The sequence below is a fragment of the Anas platyrhynchos genome, chromosome 3, assembly GCF_047663525.1.
Source record: "Anas platyrhynchos isolate ZD024472 breed Pekin duck chromosome 3, IASCAAS_PekinDuck_T2T, whole genome shotgun sequence".
Classification (NCBI taxonomy): Eukaryota; Metazoa; Chordata; class Aves; order Anseriformes; family Anatidae; genus Anas; species Anas platyrhynchos.
Window position 1 is genome coordinate 26,152,805 of NC_092589.1, and position 21,057 is coordinate 26,173,861.

The following is a 21,057-nucleotide window of genomic DNA, read 5'->3' on the forward strand; positions in this document are numbered from 1 at the left end:
CCCTGCCTGCGAGGCTGCACAGGTTAAGTCTCTGGGAACATGAGAATCACATTCACCAAATAAAACACCAGATGAAATCCTTTCCCTGCCGCAGCTTAACCCTTTATCTAATGTGACCAGCTCTTTTCTGAGAAAACTTACAAAACACATTTTATCAAGGCTGCTGGCATTAGTAAGCAGCAATCGCATCTGTCACACCTCTGGCTGTTGCCTTTATCTCAAGAAGCCAGTGAAAGGGCATGAGAGGAAGGCAGACCAGAAATCACCTTCACGCCCTGCTTCAACTGGCAACCCTCAATCACCAGGTCACTGCCATGGCACAGTCCCAGGGCTGGCAGCTGGCAGGGCCATTCGGCTGCTTGGGCCACAACTGGCACGGGCCTCCGGAGGCACACGAAGTGGTGAGATGCCCTGAAGCCTAGCTAATTTGTTTAATGCCCCTCCAGACCATGCTGCACCTCTGAGCCCAGCACATCGCCCCAGCAGCATCGCGTGTCTTCAGCAAAAGGACAGGTGGTGAGGTGCGAGACGAAAGAGGAGGGTGGATGGAGGAGCGCTGGAGGATGGACTGTGGAAAACACCTCTTTACCACAGCTAATGCCTGCAGGCCTGAAAGCAGCACTTCATTGCTGCTGCTCAGCCCACGTTTGTTTTCTCTATGGAGCCAGCTGCCATGCTGGCATTGCAAACCAGCGCCAACTGAGGCTACCGGTGTGCTGGGGCTGCACAGATAACCATGCCAAACTGTTTCCATGCTTCAGCTAGTCCAGTAAGAATAGCAAAACCTTACCAAAAGTATTAAGTATATATGAAGCGCAGCGATATTACACCACGTTTTGGAAAAGGAGCACAATTTTTCAACTCAGACGAACTATGCATTTCCACACATGGTTCTGTATTTTCTGGTGGAAAGAAATCCTTGAAAATAAAATAACACTTTTGTCCATAATGACATTAAAATAGACCTGACAACAGAAATATCGTTTTTTGTTTGTTTGTTTTCTATATATTAGGGATGTACCTTTATCAGCGGGGATTAGCCTGGTGAACAGCACAGTGCTCTGTAGTGTTACACTCCAGCAGCAAAGTGTCTCCTGCAGGGGGTAAAACATTCACTGTGGAGATAAGCTCTTCTGTCCAGTTCTTCAGGCAGATAGACCAGCAACACGCTCAGGAGCATTCATTTAGTAGTTACGCAGGGGAGACGCGGATGAGAGGCATTAATAGCATCTTGGAAAAGAAGTGTTTCTTGTCAATTTATGTTAGTAGCAAAATACTCCTGGTATTGGGGCATGCAATGGGGAAAAGGCCTATCTGTCTGGTTTGCACTCTCCACATGCCACAGATCAAAACAAAACTGAACAAGGAAACCCATTAGACTGGTCTGAAGGTCCCTGAAACCCAGGTGAGGCTGGGCTCCATCCTGGCCTCCACCTGAGGTGCAGGAGTTGACTGCTGCATAACCTCTTCAGCACCAGAGCAGCTGGATTGAATGGTATTTCCTTGGGTGAGGGAGGGAAACACGAGGAAAGGATCCAGCAGCCATTGGAGATGTAAAATTAAAATGAATTTTGGTCATTTTAATAAATATATATCAAGGAAATCTCACTTTACTACAACAACACATTAGTATACAAGCATCTAATATTTAAGCTTAAAACATCAAGTGTTTATCAAATATTGGAAAAGAGCAGACATTACTAGACTATCTGGGTATAACACAAGAAAAATCAGTTTTTTTAAAAATTGGTCCTTGTGGACAAATGTCTAAATGATGATCCTACTCATACACTGTATGAATGAGATCTATATTTAATATTATTATTATTAATAAAAAAGCTTCTGTCTTGGAGAAATCAGGTGGGATTTGCACTTTCTTTATCTGTCATTCTTCACAGCGATAACCCTTAAACACCTGCCAGTTCCCACTCACACGACGGTGCGAAGGTTATCACTGAGTTATGTCCTAGATGTTCTCCTGGGGTCACCTTGGCTGGGAGGGGAGACCTTTTTCCTGCGACCACTGCACTTAATTCATAAAAGCTGCCTGGGTTGCAAACCTGACCATGGGGTGTGCATGCTGCCCAACATAACCACGGCCCAGCAGGACCCCGGCTGAGCTGTGAAGCCCTGGTGCTCTGCAAGCTGCCCAGATCAACTGCAACCCACAGACCTGGCTCCAGCACCTCTCCAGAGACAGCCCAGGGCCGGGACCCCTGGGTGCCTATGTGGAGGTGAATGTCACCTGCTGGACACAAACTGAGGTGGGAAGGTGTCCCTTGGATGCGTGATGCTGTGGGAACAGGCAGCTATTATGAGTCCGCTGTGGCTTGGATGTGGCTACTTTGCCAAGCACATCCTGCAGGTTGTTATGGGGACTGTGGGAACTAACTAATTTGGTAGATCTAAGACCCACAATACTCTCTGTCCAACACCGACAAATGCCTTCTGGGCATTTTAAACAGCACACTTTTGGAATCAATCTGCCTAGGGATGACTAAATGTTGTCCTTAGCCGCTGAAATCTCAGCTCATTTCTCCAAAATGTTCTTTTTTAAAATTAAAACCCTTACATTCATTCAGATAAAATCATGTTTATCGCCACATTATTGATTAACTATCATTGTGCTTTTTGTTTTCTGTTGTTGTCTTTTTTAAATCAACAGCAAAAGTAATATAAAAACTCCCGCATGCTTTTGCAATCTAAAAGAGAGGAATTATGCGAAACAGAATAAAGTATAAAACATGCCACTGGTTCATGAACTTCATTATACGAAGAAGGAAATAAAAGAGCCCCAGCAACAGACAGTTGCCATAGAAACACTCAAGCATCGAATGCTTGTTTACAAGAGACATCTCTCTATTGTTTCTTAAATCCCTTCCTAAGGATGGCAAATCAAAAAGCAATTGAGCATCAAAAAGGAAGAACAGAGATGTTTGAATAGGAAGTTGAACTCAGTACTTCAAAGGTTAAAGGTTTCTAATAATATTGATCCACCCTGTGTTGTTGTGTTGTTTGTTTGTTTGTTTTCCTCTGCTTAGGTTAAATCCCTGCTGTATCACCGATTTATACTTAATTTTCACGCTGGCAAAAATTAAGACAAAAAGTAAGGCACCAAAAAAAAAACCTGCCCTGTATAACAACAAGCCTCATTAGTTACTACAGCCGAGGTGAAAACGTGCAAGTACTTGAGCTGCATGTTGTGTTTCTGATTAAGATCCCGTAAACAGGTTATTTCCTTATGCTATGTCCCATTTTGTCAGTTGAACGAGATGCTGAATCCAGGAATTCAGAAGTATCAATACAAAATGTAAGGATGGTTTATTCCCAGTCCACATAGCCAGTCCTTTGTCAGAACAAACACCGAGTTACAAGGAGCACATCACCCTTGCTGGTAGCATCAATTTGTTTACCAGACTTCTAATTCCTTAGTAAACAGAATGGAGGTTCTTCTTAATTAATGGCAGACTTCTTGGGGGCGGGGATGTATAAAACGATATGTTTTCCCCATCTGGCTGATTGGTATTTTCAGTAACAAAAGCTACACCATAGCTGCACAGACTATAGTGCTAAGCGGTAACGCAACTGCGTTCTTTATGATAGTCTCCATACTTATAAATAGCCCGCTGATGCAGATCATAGCGACGCTCTCCGCAATCTGCTCTCCAGTCATTTAGAACTACATGTAATGTTTGTGGCATGATTGTATCATTTGTAGAAAACTATAAAAAATCCATTCAAAATAAAAATCTGATAGACAAATGAACATGCTGCGCATGCTTCAAGGGAGCAAGAAAGATGCCTCATATTTTACTTCCTTTGCTGCAGCACATTTTATTACTTGGTAAAGATTCCTTTTTCCTTAAGGATTTTTTCCAAGATTCACTTACGTTACTCTTGTCATTACATCCAGTCTCAAAATAGTCATAAAATTTGCCTTTACATTCGAGAGCATGGGTGCCTCTTACAGGTTCACAGTTTAGGGGGGCACTGTCTCGCTCAGGTTCATTACTGCCCTTCTCGTCAGCAAATTTTGCCTTTTCCTGATTACCGTGAGGCCTGGCATTGGTGACGAATATTTCGTTAGCAGGTATCTGGTCGTCGCTCCTGTAAGTAGGGGCACTGCCAATGTCATAATCCACCTGCTGGGAACAGCTGGGCAAAGAAATGGGGGAGGAAGAGGAGGAAGAGGAGGAAGTGTTTTCCGTACTGGCACTGACCGAGTAGGGTAGGTTTAAATAGTGACTGCCGCACTCTTGATAGAAGCAGCACGTGTGGAGCTTCTCGTACTCCTCCTTGGCCATGCGGAGACGTTTTCTGTACGGACAGTCCTGAGGCACGAACCACTCCTGTGGCGAGGCACCACCGAAGGAGCAAGCGGAGAAGCACCAGTTGTTCTGCATGATGATTTCTCCGTGGATTCGCTTCATTAAGTTGTTGATGAGGACGGATCTCCGCAGGTAGACTTCGGGGTCGTCAATGAACTTCAGCTTTTCCAAAGACATGTAAAGAATATGGGCCCGTTCCTCAAACACCGAGATTGTCTGAAAATGCAAAAGACAGAAGATACAGAAGTGAAGTCAAACGGTTTTGCTCCAGGCAAGAGAAAGAAAATGAAACACAGTATTCACTCCATGCCACTGCTTTTCTCGTTCTCTTTCTCAAGCACCTAGAAGTGGCTTCCCATTGTGCACACCCGCATGACTGGGGACCTGCTTTTTCTTGCCCACAGAACAGCCCAGGCTGAGGTGTAACCCCGTTACACATCCAGAGGCACAAACCCAGGATGGGAGAGTGAAATCCCAATCTGGCTCTTTACTTGCATCTGGGGCTGAATCATAAATTTGTAGTGCAGTTTTGCTCCAGTCATGGGGGGCTCTTTGATGTAAGCGGACCCAATCCCATCCCCTGTGGGGCTTTACAGAGCCCTGAAGCCAGGCGAGGGTCCCTCTGTGCGGCCTCTCTGCAGCATGGGCCGCCAGAGGTTTGTGAGACACGGCCGGCAGCAAGTGCCAGAGCAGCTTATCCACCGCCAGCGGGAGAGGCCCTCCAGCCAGGAGGCCTCCATATGCCATGCTCTCGACCACTGCTCTTGTGTACAAAAACGCAAGCAGGGAGGGAGGCAGGGAAAAACCCATCTCAAAGCATTGCAGCATCTGGAGAGCAGCTGCTGGCCCGCACACTACACCCTGCGCTCCACGGGACTGGTGGGAACGCGGGTAGGCAGGGACAAGGTCAGGAAACGAAGAGGGGATGGGGATTTGCAGAAATCCTGGCCGGGAGCCCGCAGATTCGTTCCCCCTGCCATGGTCCTTCCAGGACTCCCTTTCTCAGCACTGGCAGCAGGAGCAGGTTACTGCCCCCGGGAGGCCCCGGGCTCTGCACTGTAATCGCTACCCTGGGAATCAAAATAGAGAGGGGGTAATGCACGCTACTGTAAGCAGCATTAACTAATTTTCATTTTTAGTAAGAATTTGGTTTGTGTAGGAGGAGAGAAGCACAGCACAAAGAGAGGCTGCTCTAAATCCCCCCCATCTGTGGCTTGATCATTCTTCCCTTTCCCACATGGTTACAGCATTTTTGCAGAGTGGAAGTCGTAGCTATGAGGACTGAAAGCGCTTAAAGCACAGCTGCTTTTCACATCCATTCAGCTCTCCTCAGCCCTCCAGCTCTTTCCACAGCCTGGGCCTGGCTGCAGGGCTCAGAAGCAGCACAGCGCCTCGTAAAAACAAAAATTGGCCATGTTTCCAAGCAAGTTCACAGCTGAAGCTCTTCTTTGTTAGAGAGAATAGTTCTTTGTAATAAAAGACCCATTTTAAACCATATTAACCCTACAGGTTAACCTGCGTCCTTTACACATGCTGTAGTAACTGACAGGGAACCCATAAAAGCCTCGAGCGTGAGAGGATCATCCCGGAGATAGGTCCTGGAGAGCCACCAGCAGGAACCAGTCATCAGAGGCCTTCTCCCATGAGTGGTCACCAGCAGCCCTGGAGGTGGGCTCTGGGGCCTACGGGACAACCCATCTGAGAGTCTTGATGGGCAGAGGAGGCACAGAAAGCGTACAAAATTCAAAATAATCTGGGGAGAATCCTCCCTCCCCCAGATCTCTGGGTTGCAAAGCAGGGAGGATATCTGTGCTGGACAGCAGGGCCAGGTTGCCCAGGGTTTCTGGCAGGATAGGCGTCTACAACAGCTCAGGAGTCTGAGACAGGCCTCTCTCGCCAGCACCTCTACAGCGCTTTTTGGTGCTGTTAGAAAGGGACAGGCAGTGATTCCTCCGCTTTGTGAGGAAACTAATCGCTGATGCAAAAAATCCACCAATCTATCCAAGGAAAAAACCTGGCTGAAATCAGAGAAAGGCGTGACGTGACACGTGGGAGACACACTCACTAAACGGGGGCCATTTTTCGCCACACTCGTTGCTCTCTCTTCATTGCTCTGGGTGCAGACCAAGCACCTTCTGGAGTTAGTGGCAGGGCAGTTTTCCACCTGCCGGTCAATCCCTTATCCCCAGCCGAGGCTCTTCATAGCTGAAAATTCCTTTGGCTGCTCTAAGGTCCAGCTTGGTGTTACGGCCTGCTTCTCCTCCGGGGCAGCAGGATCCATTGGGGCTGACCTCCCCACCCAGCACCATGGCAGGGGAGAGGCACCACACCCCGCGCTCCTCCCAGGAGGTTGCATCCACAGTGTAGGGAAAGGTCATGGAGGAGCCTCAGTGCTCTGTGCCTCGGCCTGTTTTAGTGTCCATCTCCGGGGCTCTGGTGGCACTGCCACCTTCTGTGAGCAGGGCTTCCAGCAGAGTGGGGCGCGTCCTGTCCTCTCCACCTGCACCAGTGATGGGGCAGTACTGGGGCCCGGCGGGATGCTGCGAGGCAGGGGGATGTCCCGGGGGTGTCCCAGGACACGGGATGTCCTCAAGCACGTCAGTCCTGGTGTTGGGCTCCTCACAGGGCTGCACCCCTGGTGAACAAGAGCACCACGTCTCCCAGAAAAAAAGTCAGATTTCAATTTATGTATTCACCGGTCTGGGAAACGGCTGCTCTAATCCCTCCCTTGATGGCTTTCGTTAAAAAAAAAAAAAAAAAAAAAAAAAAAAATTCTTTCACTTACTAATCTGTTCTTTCGGAGTTATTAGCTTTTTAATAAACAGGATTAAATACCAGAGGAGCTTGTACTCCCTTTTCGAATCATTCTGCTTCTCCAGAGGCTCTCTAGCCCTTCTGGGGCACAGGGAACCTGCTGCTGTTATTTTCTCCCCTGGAAAAAGTTCGTAGTGAATAGGGAATTGTGGGCCCTTCTTATTTACGTTTGTTCTTCATTTCTGGTGTTCAAACTCTACAGAACTGCTTCTGTACACATGGTATAAACTATCTAAGAACAAAAGAATCTGGAGAAAAAAAAAAAAAGTTATTCTGAGCATTGACACTTAGAGTTGTTATAAATACAGAAACGCCTTTGCTTCCTAGGCAGTTTGCTGACAATAAAACAATAAATGTGAGCAAGCGACAACTATTTGTTTCTGGGCAAACAGCTGGATTGCTCCCCTAATTTCAGCAGAGTATTTCAGCCTTCTGGAACCGGGTCAATGGCTGGTGCTAAGCCTCTGAAACTCGGGGTGAAAATAACGGCTATGAGAAAACATACTTTATGCGCACAGCTGCCGAGCGGTGGATGGAAATCCTCTTCTTCCACATATTTCCTTTTAAAGTATGTGATCTTGGATGTCGCTACAGGATCTGAAATTCCCCTGTAATGCGATCCTGCGGGCAATAAATCAGACAGGACAAACGACACACGGTTTGCCGGAGGTCCTCCAACCCAAATCCTTTTTTTCCCGATGAGGGGAGCCCGCTGCCGGGGCTGCGAGTGGGGAGAGGGGACGGGATGGGACGGGACGGGACGGGACGGGTTGCACACGGGATGGGACAGGATGGGATTGGGGGCCACGGGACCGGACAGGGGGCACACGGGATGGGACGGGACGGGATGAGGGGCAATGGGATGAGACAGGACGAGGGTCCACGGAATGGGACGGGGGGCACACGGGACGGGACAGGACGGGATGGGACGGGACGGGGAGCCACGGGACGGGACGGGACCTACCTGAAGAGGGGGTCCCGGTGGCTGGCGGTGCTGGAGCAGTGCCGGGGGCTGCGGTGCCGGTGCCGGTGGCGGTGGCGGTGGCGGTGCCGGTGGCGGTGGCGGTGCGGCCGCAGGCGGGCGGCTCCCAGAGGGCTCGGTAGGCGGCGAGGTCGGCGGCTCCCTCGGCGGCGCTGGGGCGGCCCAGCCGCTGCATGGGCAGCACCAGGGTCATGGCGGGGGCCGGATCCTGCGAGCGAAGCGGCGCCGTGAGACCCCGGCCCCAGGACCCCCGGCACCCCCTGCAGACCCCCGACACCCCGGGCACCCCTCCTGCTGGCCGGCCGCCCTCCTGCCGGGCGCCTCTCTGCACTGTTACCATCATCATCATCGTATTAATATTATCATTATTATTACTGTCCGCACTATTATTACACTATGATTATTTTGCCTTCCCGCGGCCGGAGAAGGAGCCGAGCCCTCTGCCACAAAGGGCGCGGGGGCCCCGCTCCCTCCGCCGCCCCCGGCCCCGACCCCGACCCCATCCCGGACCCCATCCCCGTCCCGTCCCGTCCCGTCCCGTCCCGCCCCGCTCACTCGCTGCCCGGCTCGGCTCACTCGCTGCCCATTCTCCTCCTCCTCCGCAGCTGGCTCTGCCCGGCTCTGCCCCGCCGGGAGCCGCAGCCCGGCACCGGGAGGAGCAGGAGGGGGGTCGGGGCCGGCCGCCCCCCGGCGCCGGAGGGAGCAAAGTTTGAGCGAGGGGCAGGGGACGAGCCCGCAGCCACCCACTTCTTGGCAGAGAGCGCGGAACAATGCGCCCAGAGCCGGCCCCTCCCTCCCTCTCCTCCTCCTCCTCCTCCTTCTCCTCCTCCTCCTCTCCCCGAGGAAGAGGGATGCGGTTCCCCTTCGCGCAGCCCCCCCGGAGGAAGGCCCGCAGGTGGGCAGGTGGGATCCCAGCGCTGGCTTGCGGTACCAGCTAGAGGCAAAAAATAATAATAATAATAATAAAAAATAAAAACAAAATTAAAACAACAAACCGCAGCAGAAGAGGGAGGAAAATAAACCATCCACATCTGCCGCTTGGTTTCCCCAAGTCCGGGAGGGATGCACGGGGCTGCTGCTGGGCTCGGGATTTCGGCTCCCGCACCCGCGGGGCTGCCCCCCTGCGCCCCACCGAGGCAGAAAATGGGAGAGGAAGGGAAGCGGGCTGAAATCCCCCAGCCTTCCACCCCAGTAAAGGCCACCCCACATATGTACTGAAAGATGCCAAAGCCCCTTCCTCCTCATCGATGTATTATTTTGTAGCTTAAAATTCGCTTACGAGCAAGGTAACGTGCCCTAGGTGAGACCCTCTGACATTTTCTCGCACGTTAACGCCCTCTTGCTTTCCCTGGGCAAAGAAAGAACGAGGCAGGGAATGACGAGCCACCAGGGAGGTCACCCGTGGCACAGCCGAGGTCCTGCATTTATCCCCCACACCTTCTGTTTCCAGCTGAGTCCCGACGCACGGAAAGACTGCTCGAAACCACAAGTGGGTCAGGGCCAAAAGAAACAGCTGAGAACCAGCTCAAAAGTCATGCATTTCGTGGCTGAAAAGATTGCGCTGCCTTTAGAAAGCACCCATGGACTCTCCTCGTTAATCTGCGCCGAGGAATCGCTCCCAGGGAGACATCAATCTTCCGATGTTGGCCTGATGTCAACACTCAGTGCTGTCCTTGGAGAGTAAGGGCTGGAAGAAACTCACCGCTGCGCTGGGAAAGTCAGGATTTCTTTGCTCCTAATGAGTTCAGCATCCCTTTGTGGAATTCTTTTATGAGAACAAAATTGGACTCAGAGCTGTCGACCGCGCATTTTGTTACCATATTTCATCACAAGTAAGTCTTTCTGCGCTTAAGCAGAAACACACAGGAAGGAAGGAAGGAAGGAAGTGTTGGGATGCCTTCTGCACACTGCTGCTGATTTATCTCGAAAAAACTGACTTCTCTGGACAGCCTGTAAAGTAAATGAACTGCTTCTGCTATTTACAACATGCAAAATTAATAGAGGCAGGCCAGTTAACTTCCATAAACAGCTACTGTCCACGCACATTCGCTGTGTTTCCAAATGGAATAAAACCAAGGCATAAATAATAGAGCTTCCCGAGGAGGAAAAAAGAAAAGGAAAACCAAAACCCCAAACTGAGCTTGTGGGTCTGGGCGTGCTTTACAAAGCTGCAGAGGTGGCACTCAGCTACAAAATAAGCCCCATTTTGTAGCAGAGGAATTGCTTCGGCGCAGAGAAGCAGAGAACCAGCCTTTTTAAGAGGCTCCTGACGCCGGGCATGCTATTTGCTCTTGTTTGATTTTCAGAAGCGCTCACTGCCAGCTGCTGCAAATGAGTGGGAAGGGAGCTGCGGGGACGCAGCACGTCAGCAGTCAGCCTCCTGCAAGGTGATGCTGGACACCGCAGAACCGAGAGCCTGAAGCACGAGGGGATGTTTCTGAGGCACTGTGGCTGCACCTAGCCCAGAAACAGGACCTCTGGCTTTGCTCCGGGAGCTGCCGTGCCGTTTCTCCCCGTTACAGGCAGCAAAATCCCCTCCTGAGCATTTTGCCAGAAGTCACACAGCAAATCAGTGTCAGAGCCAGAACGAGAGCCAGATCACATCATCCCCCAGCCATAAGCCCAGCCCATTTATAATACATTATCGTATGCAATGGAAGGATTTCATCCAAAATCCCATTCATTTCAATGAGACTTTGCCGAACAGCACACGCATTGTTGCATTTCCATTAACACCACTGGAAATAAAGGATGAAAGATGTACATTTGAGCATACAATGCATTTACTATACAAAATTACAGCGAAAGGTTGACAGTCGGGGCTGGATTCAATTTTTGAAAAAGCCATTTGGGAGCCTTGTGTGGGCTTCAGTGGCATGGAAGCCAGGCAGGGCTCTTTATTGAACCCAGCCCTCCATCCTTAGGCTACCACAATTTTTCCATTTTGCCAGCCAAATGCACGCAGTGCGAGGACACCCTGAGGCACATGCAGCAGCCCGAAGGTTAAAACGTCAAACTTTTTCCGTACGCAGCTTTACACAGCAAGACTACTACGCGTTGCTGCTCTACTCCATTTGCTGGGTTTTTGCTCACTATTCCTCCAGAGCCATTATGATGTTAATGAGAGAACTGTAATGATGCCATTCACATTATAACAAGCCTGATGCGATGTCAGTGAAAAGGGCTTTTTATACACTTCCAGAATGCCTCGAAAAAAAAAAAAAAAACAAACTTAAATATAAAATGCCTGTTACCATAATGCTGCAGGTCTTACAAGATCAAGAAAGACAGGGGAATAGATTTAGGACAGCCATTCCTTTCCTAACTCCTGGGTTTGCACCTAAGCTCTGCATGCAGAGTCAGCACATATTCTGGAGCATTCCCAGTACATGGCAACGTGGCTTAAGGAGAGAGTAACGTCTCCTAGCTGTACGATGCCACTCTTAACATCTGGACCGACGTGCTTAGAAATATAATTGCCATCAGCTTGGTAACTATTCCCTTCCTGGCATTATCTGAAATTCGCACCACAAAAGCGATGGGAGTCCCCCCATGGATGAGAGCCAGACCCTAACCAAGTAAGTGGCACCTGGAAAGGAGGAGGGAAAGCCACAATCCAGCACCCAGACCAGTGCAGGAGCATGAAAAGTGGCAAAACCAGCTGTGCCCTGCATGCACTGTTCCAGGCTAACCTCACTGCTAACTCCCTACTCTCTGCCACGCAATTTGGGGGCCCCAACTTCCCTGCTGGAGGGCAGGTGCCCTGTGGGCAGCCACATCATGGAGAAGGGCACAGAGGCTTCCAGAGGGAAGCAGTGGATGCATGAGGACACCCGTAGGGACAACAGTGGAGCGGTGACAGCTTGGGCAGGGCTGTGACAACCTGGAGTGTGAAATTAAAACCCTGCTGCCGGAGAGGTGGGGGGAGGCTGGGCGCTGACCACAGCGCTGGATGGGGAAGAGGATGTGGGAGCTTGTGGCTGAGCAGATCGAGCTGGCCGATAGGCCTGGAGCTCAAGGAGGAGGAAGTGAGAAACAGAGATGGGAGATTAGGAGGGCCTTGATTGAAAGTGGGTGAAATCTTTTGGGTGGGTGAGCATGGAGCTGCGGTAATGCTTTGGAGGAAGCAGTGGGCACGCTGGGGACACCGACTCACCGTGCACTGGGGAAATCAAGTCATGGTAAACAAAAGTGAAGAGTCAAAGGCGATTCCTGCATCCAGGGCTCTGGTGGCAAGGAGAAGAGCGAGGCTGCAAGCACTGGGTAAAGAGGAAAAGCACCTAGAATTATGTGCATTCGGCACATGGGTTGTGCTGAAGTTAAACTGAAACCGAAGTCGGACTTCCAAGGGGCAGCTGGCAGCAGGAGGCCACGAGGCTGTGCAGCTCCGGGCTGTAATGACTTTCTGCTGCTTCAGCCTCACCTGGCTTCAGGAGCACCTGTAGCTCTGTAGGTGCGATGTGAGGGTGCAGCGAGAGGGTTACAGATGTCTGGAGTCCTCAGGCTGGTTGGGTGGCAGGTCTGGGTGCCAACAGGGTCAGTTCCGCTCCTCAGCCTGCTGAAGTACAGATAAACCACAGGCCTGCCAAGCCCACTGCTTTTCCCTGTATTTCTTGGCCTTCACTTCAGGGAAATTCAAGGAATCTGCTGGTTTTTCTTTTTTTTTTTTCTCTTCTCTTTTTTTTGCCTTCAAGAACCAGACTTACTGCTTAGCTGAAAGGGAATTGACTCGTAATCAGAACTTGTGTCAAGATATAGCCTTTCCATGAAAGTGTTTCAAAGGTATCTTCAGTTCCTTAACTTCTTTCCTAACTTGAATGGTACAAATCCAGATGCTCTAGTGTCTCCTCTGCAGGATGGAATTTCAAGCAAATATTTCTCTGCCTTTCCCAATTCCCACACGCTAAATATTTTACTTTTAATTATTTTCAACAGAATTCGTCCTATAAAAACCTTCTGGAGTTTCTTTGTCCCGGTTTGTCAGAGTTCCCCTGTTTTCTTAGCAAGCACAGTTTCAGATTAAAAAAAAAAAAAAAGTAATCTTTTGAATTCCTAGCAGTTGTATTTTCTTCTGCTTCTGGTTTCTATAGAAGGTTTCTGTGCTGATAGCAGAGGTTTCCTTTTTAATATCTTTCTTTGGAGGTACGTCACCTCCCGGTGCTCTTGAGGGCCTGTATGCAACGAGCTCCTAACTGGTGGTTGTAGCAGTTACAGTTTGCACCAGAACTTGTTCAAGTATAGAAAATGCAAATAAATTCACAAATTGTTTCTTCCCCCCTCCTCACCCCCCCCACAGATCTGAAAAAGGTGTCATTAAGTTTACTGCAGCCACCTCCTGAAACATGTGTGTCCTGCCTGCTCTAGGAGAACAATAAAGCCTCACTGGTATTTATTCCAATAAGCGTAAATATTTTTTTCCAATGTTCTTCGCCAAAATGTCTCGTATGCTCTCCACCTCCACCCCGCTGGTGGTTGTGTAGCTCTGCCATACAAGTACAGCTCCCTCCAGGGTCCAGCTCAGTTTGCCAAACCAGGTCAGTGTCCCAGGGTAAGCGGTGTTCCTGCGGCAAGGCACGAGGGGCCGTGCGCCTCTGGGGGGCTTCCCTCTGCAACAGGTCTCAGCACTGAACAGGGGCCAGGTGTTGTTACAGTGATGAAGTCAGGAAGAAGATGGGGTTACACCACTAGGGCTGGTCTGAGGCAGCAAAGCCCTTCTGTTACACGCGGAGACTTCCCGAATCCCAAGGCAGTTCTCGTTCTTTAAGAGGTACCAAAAAAAACCGCTTCCCCAGCTCACTTTTGCTCCCGTGCAGCAGCGCACGCATGTCACTGGCATCATAAATTAGATGTTTTATGGGGTTAATTATATCGCCTTCTTCACTTTCTGTCTGCTGAAGAAGGTAAACAAAGCAAACAGAGAAGTGTTTGGGAACAAAGAGCGAGCTGTCTGCCACTGTGCCCTGTGCTACTTTCCACGAAGAATGACTGCTATTATTATTCTTTTACAAGTTTCCTTCTAAGGGAAATAAACACCAAAGGTAGGATTCCAAGGAAATGACTCACAAATATTGGCAACAGGCTCTGAAAATTGGATCCAGTCTTTGCAAAAGCCTGAAGCAGAATGCTCACCCGTCTTACTGCAAAATAAACTTCTCCCATTCGAGCCGTGCACCGGCTCTGTGTGTGTGCACGCGTGCACGTCAGGAAGCAGGGACCGGAGCGGCATAAACCATCTCACATCCCCCCCTCCTGCCCTCTGGGGCACAGCTCCTGGTGCCATTTTTAGCTAGAAGCTGGAAATTTTTAATAACTGCCTGAGTCATCCCCGGGAGCAGGAGGGGGGATGAGGCCGTGCCTCACCTTGCCATGCAGCGCCTGCCCTCCCCGCCTGCAGCACCCGGGGGGCCAGCAGCCGATTCACTGCAAGGGGATTTACAAGGGCTGGCAAGTGCCTCCACCCTACAGCTGTAAAAATGAGGGGCAGAGCAGGGAACAGATTTTTTTAATTATTTATTTTCCCCAGTCCCCTGTCGTTGCACTGGATTCAGCGGGGCGGGATCAGCCTGTAATAATCTGCTCTCAGACACCCGTTCAGATGTGCGGGAGGTAACCGTGCCCCGTGACTCATATTTTATTTCTTAACCGGGAACCCTGGGAACCAGGAATGCAGACATTGGAAAATCAGACAGCTGAGCAAAATCAGTGTGGCAGGATTACCATCTGCAAACAGAATAATCTGCTTTGCATATTTATTTCTCAGCTGTTAAAAATTTTGAGTCACAAATGTATTTTCTGTATCACTTGTAATGCACACGTCCAAAAGCGCTACTGCTCACTCATGTTACTTTTGGGGGTTTGTTTGTTTTGGTTTTGAAAATGTAAATTTGGTTAGACAAGAGCAACAAAAACTGCAAATCTTGCACCAAATTCCTTTGCAGCTCGGTTCTACCTAAACAAGGCTTTCAACTTAGAGAATCTGGTCGTCCTCCCCTTTCCCCCCCCCCCCTTCGTTTCCTTTGCAAAATCCTATTTAACCACTCCAAACCAAGCTGAAGTAAACAGGGACCCCTGTCTGGAGTCAGATTTTTTTTTAGAAAGTCCCTTTACAGCATGCCTAATACTGACTGGCAGCCAGGAACCTACTTAAGACACTAAAGGCCGCATTAGTGGAAGTTTTGTGTCTGGTTCATGGTCTCTGGCACTGCCAGGCCGTTTCTCAAGCCTATAATTCACCGAGTGCCCACCAAACACTTCTTCCAGCAGGACACTTCATGTGGGAATGGATTAGCCACTCATTTCTGTACTCTGGGGACATCTTCCCCAAGACAGGCTTGCTGGGCTAGTGGCACAAATTACAGTTAATAGGAAATACTGTATTTTGATCTGGAACTTCTTATTGGACTGAAATCTTTTTTTGTCCTAAGACTTACAGCATTCAGATCAACGCTTACTAACCTGACTTCACCTACTTGTCTTCCAGTCTCCTTATCTGTGCTCTGGTCTTCAGATTCAGCATTACTGATCTATAAAAGCAAGCAAACAAAATCAGATCTATTTTATCAAAATTTACAGTGTTTTATTTATTTTTCATTTAGCAGTGCAGACCTAAAATATTATTTAAAAATAAATAAATAAAACCTAGTTGGTTCAGTGACTCCAACCTATTGATGTAACAACTAGGGGAAAGGCCATCTCTTACAACCAGGGCAAAATAACATAAAAAACTGATACGGTATAAAATAACCTTGCAACCAAGGAAAGTGAGAAGAAAAAAAGAAGTCTGGTACAAGTGAAATTGAGGTGATGAAACAGCAGAATTAATGAGAGGGTTAATGTAAGATCAGAGACATTTATAAGAAAAGCACTCGTCTGCACAGTTTGTCATTGCAAAAGCAAATGTGGCAGATTTTGACTGTACTTGGACAGATAGTCTGTTAGCATCGACGTTCAATTATTTAGATGGTGCTACAGAAAGTGATTATTCCTTTTACTTGGGAAGTAGCGTTAAAAAACGTGAAGTTATTCTGATTTTCATGTAGTGATCTGTTCTGTGGCACCTGTCCTCATCGGGGCTGGGAGCAGTAGCGCCGCGATGCACAGCAGCGGTTCTTCCTCTAGGACTGAAAAGCGCCCTTCATTCTCACTGCGTTTTTTGGGAGTACTCTTATTACTGTGAGGGTGGTGTAGCCCCATGTGGATGGTGCATGGACGGTCCTGGCCTACATCAGAGCTCCGGGGGCTGGGGGATGCCTAAGCTAAGCCCTGCGAAGCCCAGGGCAGCAGTTTTCTAGCTTGGGTGAGTTGTGGCTGGGGACTTGCGATTGCTGTCGTTTAAACAAAATTGTGCAGCAACACCCGTGATTTCAATGAGTACACAAGTCCTCAAATTTTGAAAAAGTAGAAAAAGGAAGATATGGGGTAGCACTTGTTTATTACTCTGTATCTCCACTTTGCCTACAGTATTAATACAGTATTGTATTGGTACTCAGTGCAGTGCCTACATCCACACTTGCTGTCACCTGCAGAAGCAATAATACACTGTATATACTGCCCTTCTCAAACATGCACTCAGGAGCTGAACAGTGACTTTTTTTTGCTAAAAGGAGAGATTTTTAAACTTCACTATCAGTTCATCCATCAAACCACCAAGAAAAAACTGAATAATGATCAGCTTCGGATCAGTTATTCAGTTGATTTATTTTCGTCCTTGCAATCAAGCTGTAACATGAACTCTGTAATAAAATTTAGATATCATAAACTTCCAAAGTTGTTTTTTTTGCTTGTTTGTTTGTTTTTGAGCTCTAACTTGGCTGCTGTTCCAGGATAATGAGTTAAAGATTCGTTGCCTTCCCACGTCTGCTTCTGCTCAACACGTTCCCGTTCACCATCCCTCTCTGTTGCCCAGGCTCTCTGCTTCTCACAAGGACTTTCCTCGCCCCTCTGCCACACCAGAATGTGCCAGGGCTGTTCCCCTCCCTCTGAGTGGTGTCACTGAGCACAACGGGACCGCTCAGCCCGAATAAAGCTGGCAGGGCCCAGCCCTGTGAATAAAGACCCAACCAGTCCAGAGACAGAAACGGCCTCAGAGAAACGTAGCAGGGCACCGCGCCGAGAGGCACCGGCCCAACTCGAACACCGCCAGAAGCAGGGGGCCAAGTTTCTGCTGCAGGACTGGGGGAAGTTTGTGCAAGGTTACCCAAGATCACCCCGAGCTGGAAGGGTGGCTTGCTGTTGTTAATGGGCTCGAGCAAGTCATTAGTAAGGGCTAGGGAAATGCGCCCTGCTTGTCTTTAACATAAGTACATCTCAGCCTCCAAAGGATATATCATCTTAAAAAAGAAATCCCAACAGCTAAAAATCTGGATGCTGAGAAATATACCATTCAATTACAAAGAAAATTATACGAGCCTCCTGTGTGTGGTTCTGCTCTCAAGAAGCATTAGCAGCTTCTTACGACTGCACAGCAATAAGAGAGCAATTTCTTCACTTAGGGAAGCACAGTAAATCAGAAATAAAAGGTCCTCAACAAAAACATCTAGGCAGCAATTTCTAATCTGAGGGGCAGAAAAGGATTTAAAAAAAAAAAAAAAAAGAAAGAAACAGCAGAGCATAGCCAATGATTGAGAAATAAATTGGTAGAGGAAATTATTCTGGGAGCCAGAGTGGGTCACAGTACGTTAAACTGCAGACTGTGTTTGTTGGTTTGTTGTCTGAAATTATTCCAAAAGCAAAATTATTCCAAGAGAGAAGGATAAATATCCTTGAATAATCCAAACCAAAAATAAAATATAAAAGCAAGAATATTACTTAGTTGGATCCCAGGTCCATGTCATCTTGAAAGAATTAACCACTTGCCCAGGTTTTGCTCTCTGCTTGTTTTTAAGTACACAGGGAAAGAATTAGGGAACGTAGGGAATCAGGCTGGGCACTACAATTAAGTTTCTTTTTCAGTTTATATAGCGTATGTGTTCTTAAATACAGTTGACATTTTTTCTCCCCAAATCTGATCCTGGTAATGTGGAACATACACCTTGTTTCAAAGTATATTTGTACAAAGGAAGTGATCACTTCAATAAAAGTCCAAAGTTGAATAGATAAATGAGTGCAGATTTTGGAACTGGGATTCATTCTCCGGGCAACTATATGCTGCAGCATGGTACCAAGCAGCAGCAGTCGGATTTACCTGGTAGCACCTCAGCAATTCCACATGCAGGTGTCAGCATCAGGGCTCGTGACAGCTCCTGAGCGCTCGCTGTTCCTCGGGGTTTCAGGCCCCTCTGTGCCTGTGTGCTAGGAACTACACATCCACCATGATGTTAAGAACAAAAGTAAATGTGTAATTGAAGAAACAATGAACAAACTGCTATTTCTGCTAAGTGAGCCATAATTTAGCTTTATCAGAGAGTTTCACAAAATCTAAACAAATTGATTCATTCTTTATGCATTTTCATCAATGAAAGTGACCAAGTCAGTTAGCTGTGGCCTGTGTGTGCTGCTCTGGGGCCCTTCTGGTGTGAAGCAGCGTAACGCATCTGTGCTTGGAATTCCACAGTGAAAGATTTAAGCACCCATATAAAGCTGGACTTCCATAGTTTTTAAATCTCTGAACACCTTCATATGCATTTTTGAGGCTGTTGCTTTTAAGGTGACTTCTGTTTCAGTTGATAACGCATCACACAGTAAGGGTGGTTTAAAATAACCCAATGTGACTCCCTCTGTACATGCAGTAACTTACATTGGGGGGTTAGCCGGCTGACACCATTCATTTCACACAGAGAGTTTCAAGCTAAGCAATTCCAGTACCCACAAAGCATCAATTTTCCTTCATTTTTATGCTAACAAGGACTGTTATGGTCATACTTCTTTTTCTCCAACAATTAGCTACATTTGGAAATAAATTTATTAAAAAATCCCAAAGAACTGATGGATATAGAAATTCTTGTCTATGGAAAGCTGCAAATCTAGAGATCTTTATTTTGTCCACCATATCTGAAGAGCTTAAACTTATCAGAAATTATTCTGCAAACCATCAAGATTTCTGAGATTAAAAAAAGGGGGGGGGGGGGGGGAATCAGCAATTTAGTTGAATTCAATGTACTCCAATTCAAATTGGGTAAGGATTTCTTCACTTGTTTAGAGGCTATGTCTCAGTATCTGCAGGAGCATTATGACTAAAATACATGAGCCAGCTACTCCTCCTACAGGTCAACACATTGAAATCTTGTTTGTTCAGAAAATACCTCTGGTGGCAGATTTTTTCAGTGCCCCAGCCTGATGATAGGCAGCATGGTATTTCTAGAGGGAAAGGACCATTTTCTGCTCTCTGCTGCAGAAGAGATGAAGCAGTGATCTCATTTGTTTGCTTTCATTAAAGATCCTATAAAACGTTTTATAAGGGTAGGCTCATTAAACTCAAGGCTTTGGCCATATTCCAGCTCCATTACTACCTACCTGAAAATTCTCCTATTAAATTAGGATCAATGTATCCGTCTCCTCCTTGAAATTGCCGTGCAGCAGTGGCCTGAACCGCCAAGCACTTTTCAGGCTTCATATTCAAACTGGCTCATTTCAGGGTCAGGTTAAGACTATCCATCCGCTCACTTGACAGAGGACCATAGGCTACAACAAGTATTTGTAAAATACTTGTTTCAGTATACACTTAGAAACATTGAAGTGAAAAGCATAACTCCACGTCGTACCCAGAGAAGAAACCAGGTAAGATTATGTGCAGTAACTTGATGAGAAATCTAGTGGATACCAGTGAAGGCTGAAGGTCTAAGTACATGCCATCATGATGTGTTAACATTTTTAAAATCCACTCCTCACATAAACGACACCGCTATTTTTTGTGCAAGGCAGAAGCGTTTATCTCACAGTGGTTATATGTGATGAAAATTCATTGAATCGTTTTACAGCTTTTGTTCTTTGGAGTGCAGCATTTACTGGGGATGTTTAATTTGGATTGCCCAGAATGACAATGAACAGTTTAAGTGTATTCTGGTCTTCAGGCTCTTGATATAATAGATGTTATGCGGCATGTCTACCTTTTGAGAAAGCTTTCAGTGAAATGTTATGCATAATTAGAGAGGGTGGGATATGCACTAAGAGAAGAACAATTCCTTGAAATATTTCTGGCAGCGAAACGCTTGCCTAAGGGTGAATCAATCCATTCCAAAGAAAAGCCAAAAAGGAAGTGGAGGAGAAAATCTATGTGTGAGATGTGCAGTGGTATGGGTACCAGCATCCTTTACAAATGGTCTGGAAATGCCTGCTTTTGAATTACCTGCAGCTATTACCATCTCTCAGCTTTCTGGTGCTCCCACATTGGTCATGCACCACCACACTTTCTCTCAAAAGGCTCTCCCAGGGTCCAGGCGCAGCTATCAGCAATCCTTCTACAGTGACTCCTGTCAGAAAATGCCTCAGGGCCATCTATGTCCTTGAAGCAGGTTGGGACAAGTGGTCTGGGGGTGGAAGGAGGGGAAAAAAAAAAAAAAAGAAAAAAGAGGGATTGTTGTTGGAGGTTTAGGAGAACCCCCAAAGCAACATCAAATGCGTTAAATGTACATCATTTTAAATGATGACATTCCCATATATTTTCTAATTGATTTTTTAAAAGGCTGAATTATACCAGAACCAAGTAGCAATTTCTATCCCATCAAAAGGACTCTCTGCGATATTTCAATGATATTTAGAATCAGTTCTGCCTGCCCCTGTGGATCTCACTTCTCAAGTTTTACAAGATTTTTTTCAAAGATGAAAAATGGTTGGACAGATTCCTTGCAGGCAACAGTCATCAAGGCAAAATGCCTCCATATTCATAACAGTTGTGTTTTCTTTTCTTTTTTTAAGGTGGTAGTTACAGGATGACATTTAGCTAAGTGTGGATTACCAGGGGAAGGACAGCTCTGCTCCAGATGAACACTTCCACTC

At 47.5% G+C, this 21,057-nt stretch overlaps 2 protein-coding genes across 9 annotated transcripts in view; both read right to left on the reverse strand.

The window, feature by feature from the left end:
* Positions 1-874: 874 nt before the first annotated feature.
* Positions 875-15,598, reverse strand: SERTAD4 (SERTA domain containing 4). 5 transcript variants are annotated; one of them, XM_072035574.1, is made up of 4 exons: positions 15,580-15,598; positions 8,107-8,332; positions 7,648-7,763; positions 875-4,544 (listed from the first exon to the last, which is right to left on the reverse strand). In XM_072035574.1, the coding sequence occupies exons 2-4, from the start codon at positions 8,315-8,317 to the stop codon at positions 3,804-3,806; spliced, it is 1,068 nt and encodes a 355-aa protein (XP_071891675.1). In that variant the 5' UTR covers positions 8,318-8,332; positions 15,580-15,598; the 3' UTR covers positions 875-3,803. The 5 variants fall into 5 exon arrangements, with proteins under 5 accessions (XP_071891675.1, XP_038031785.2, XP_038031782.2 ...); XM_038175857.2 differs by lacking the exon at positions 15,580-15,598 and adding an exon at positions 9,404-11,296; XM_038175854.2 differs by lacking the exon at positions 15,580-15,598 and adding an exon at positions 9,120-9,257.
* SYT14 (synaptotagmin 14) overlaps positions 15,579-21,057 on the reverse strand; it is a 98,009-nt gene continuing 92,530 nt past the window's right edge. Inside the window, exons 7-9 of one of the 4 annotated variants that reach the window (XR_011808107.1) lie at positions 20,408-20,588; positions 18,308-19,743; positions 15,579-15,647 (exon numbers count right to left, since the gene is read on the reverse strand). Coding sequence is in view for 2 of the 4 variants with exons in the window: in XM_072035572.1 (XP_071891673.1) it covers positions 20,557-20,588 (32 nt within the window). In the remaining 2 variants the exon portion in view is untranslated. Of the gene's footprint in view, positions 15,648-17,718; positions 20,589-21,057 lie in introns of those variants that run through there. The other 3 variants (XR_011808106.1, XM_072035573.1, XM_072035572.1) reach the window with 3 other exon arrangements.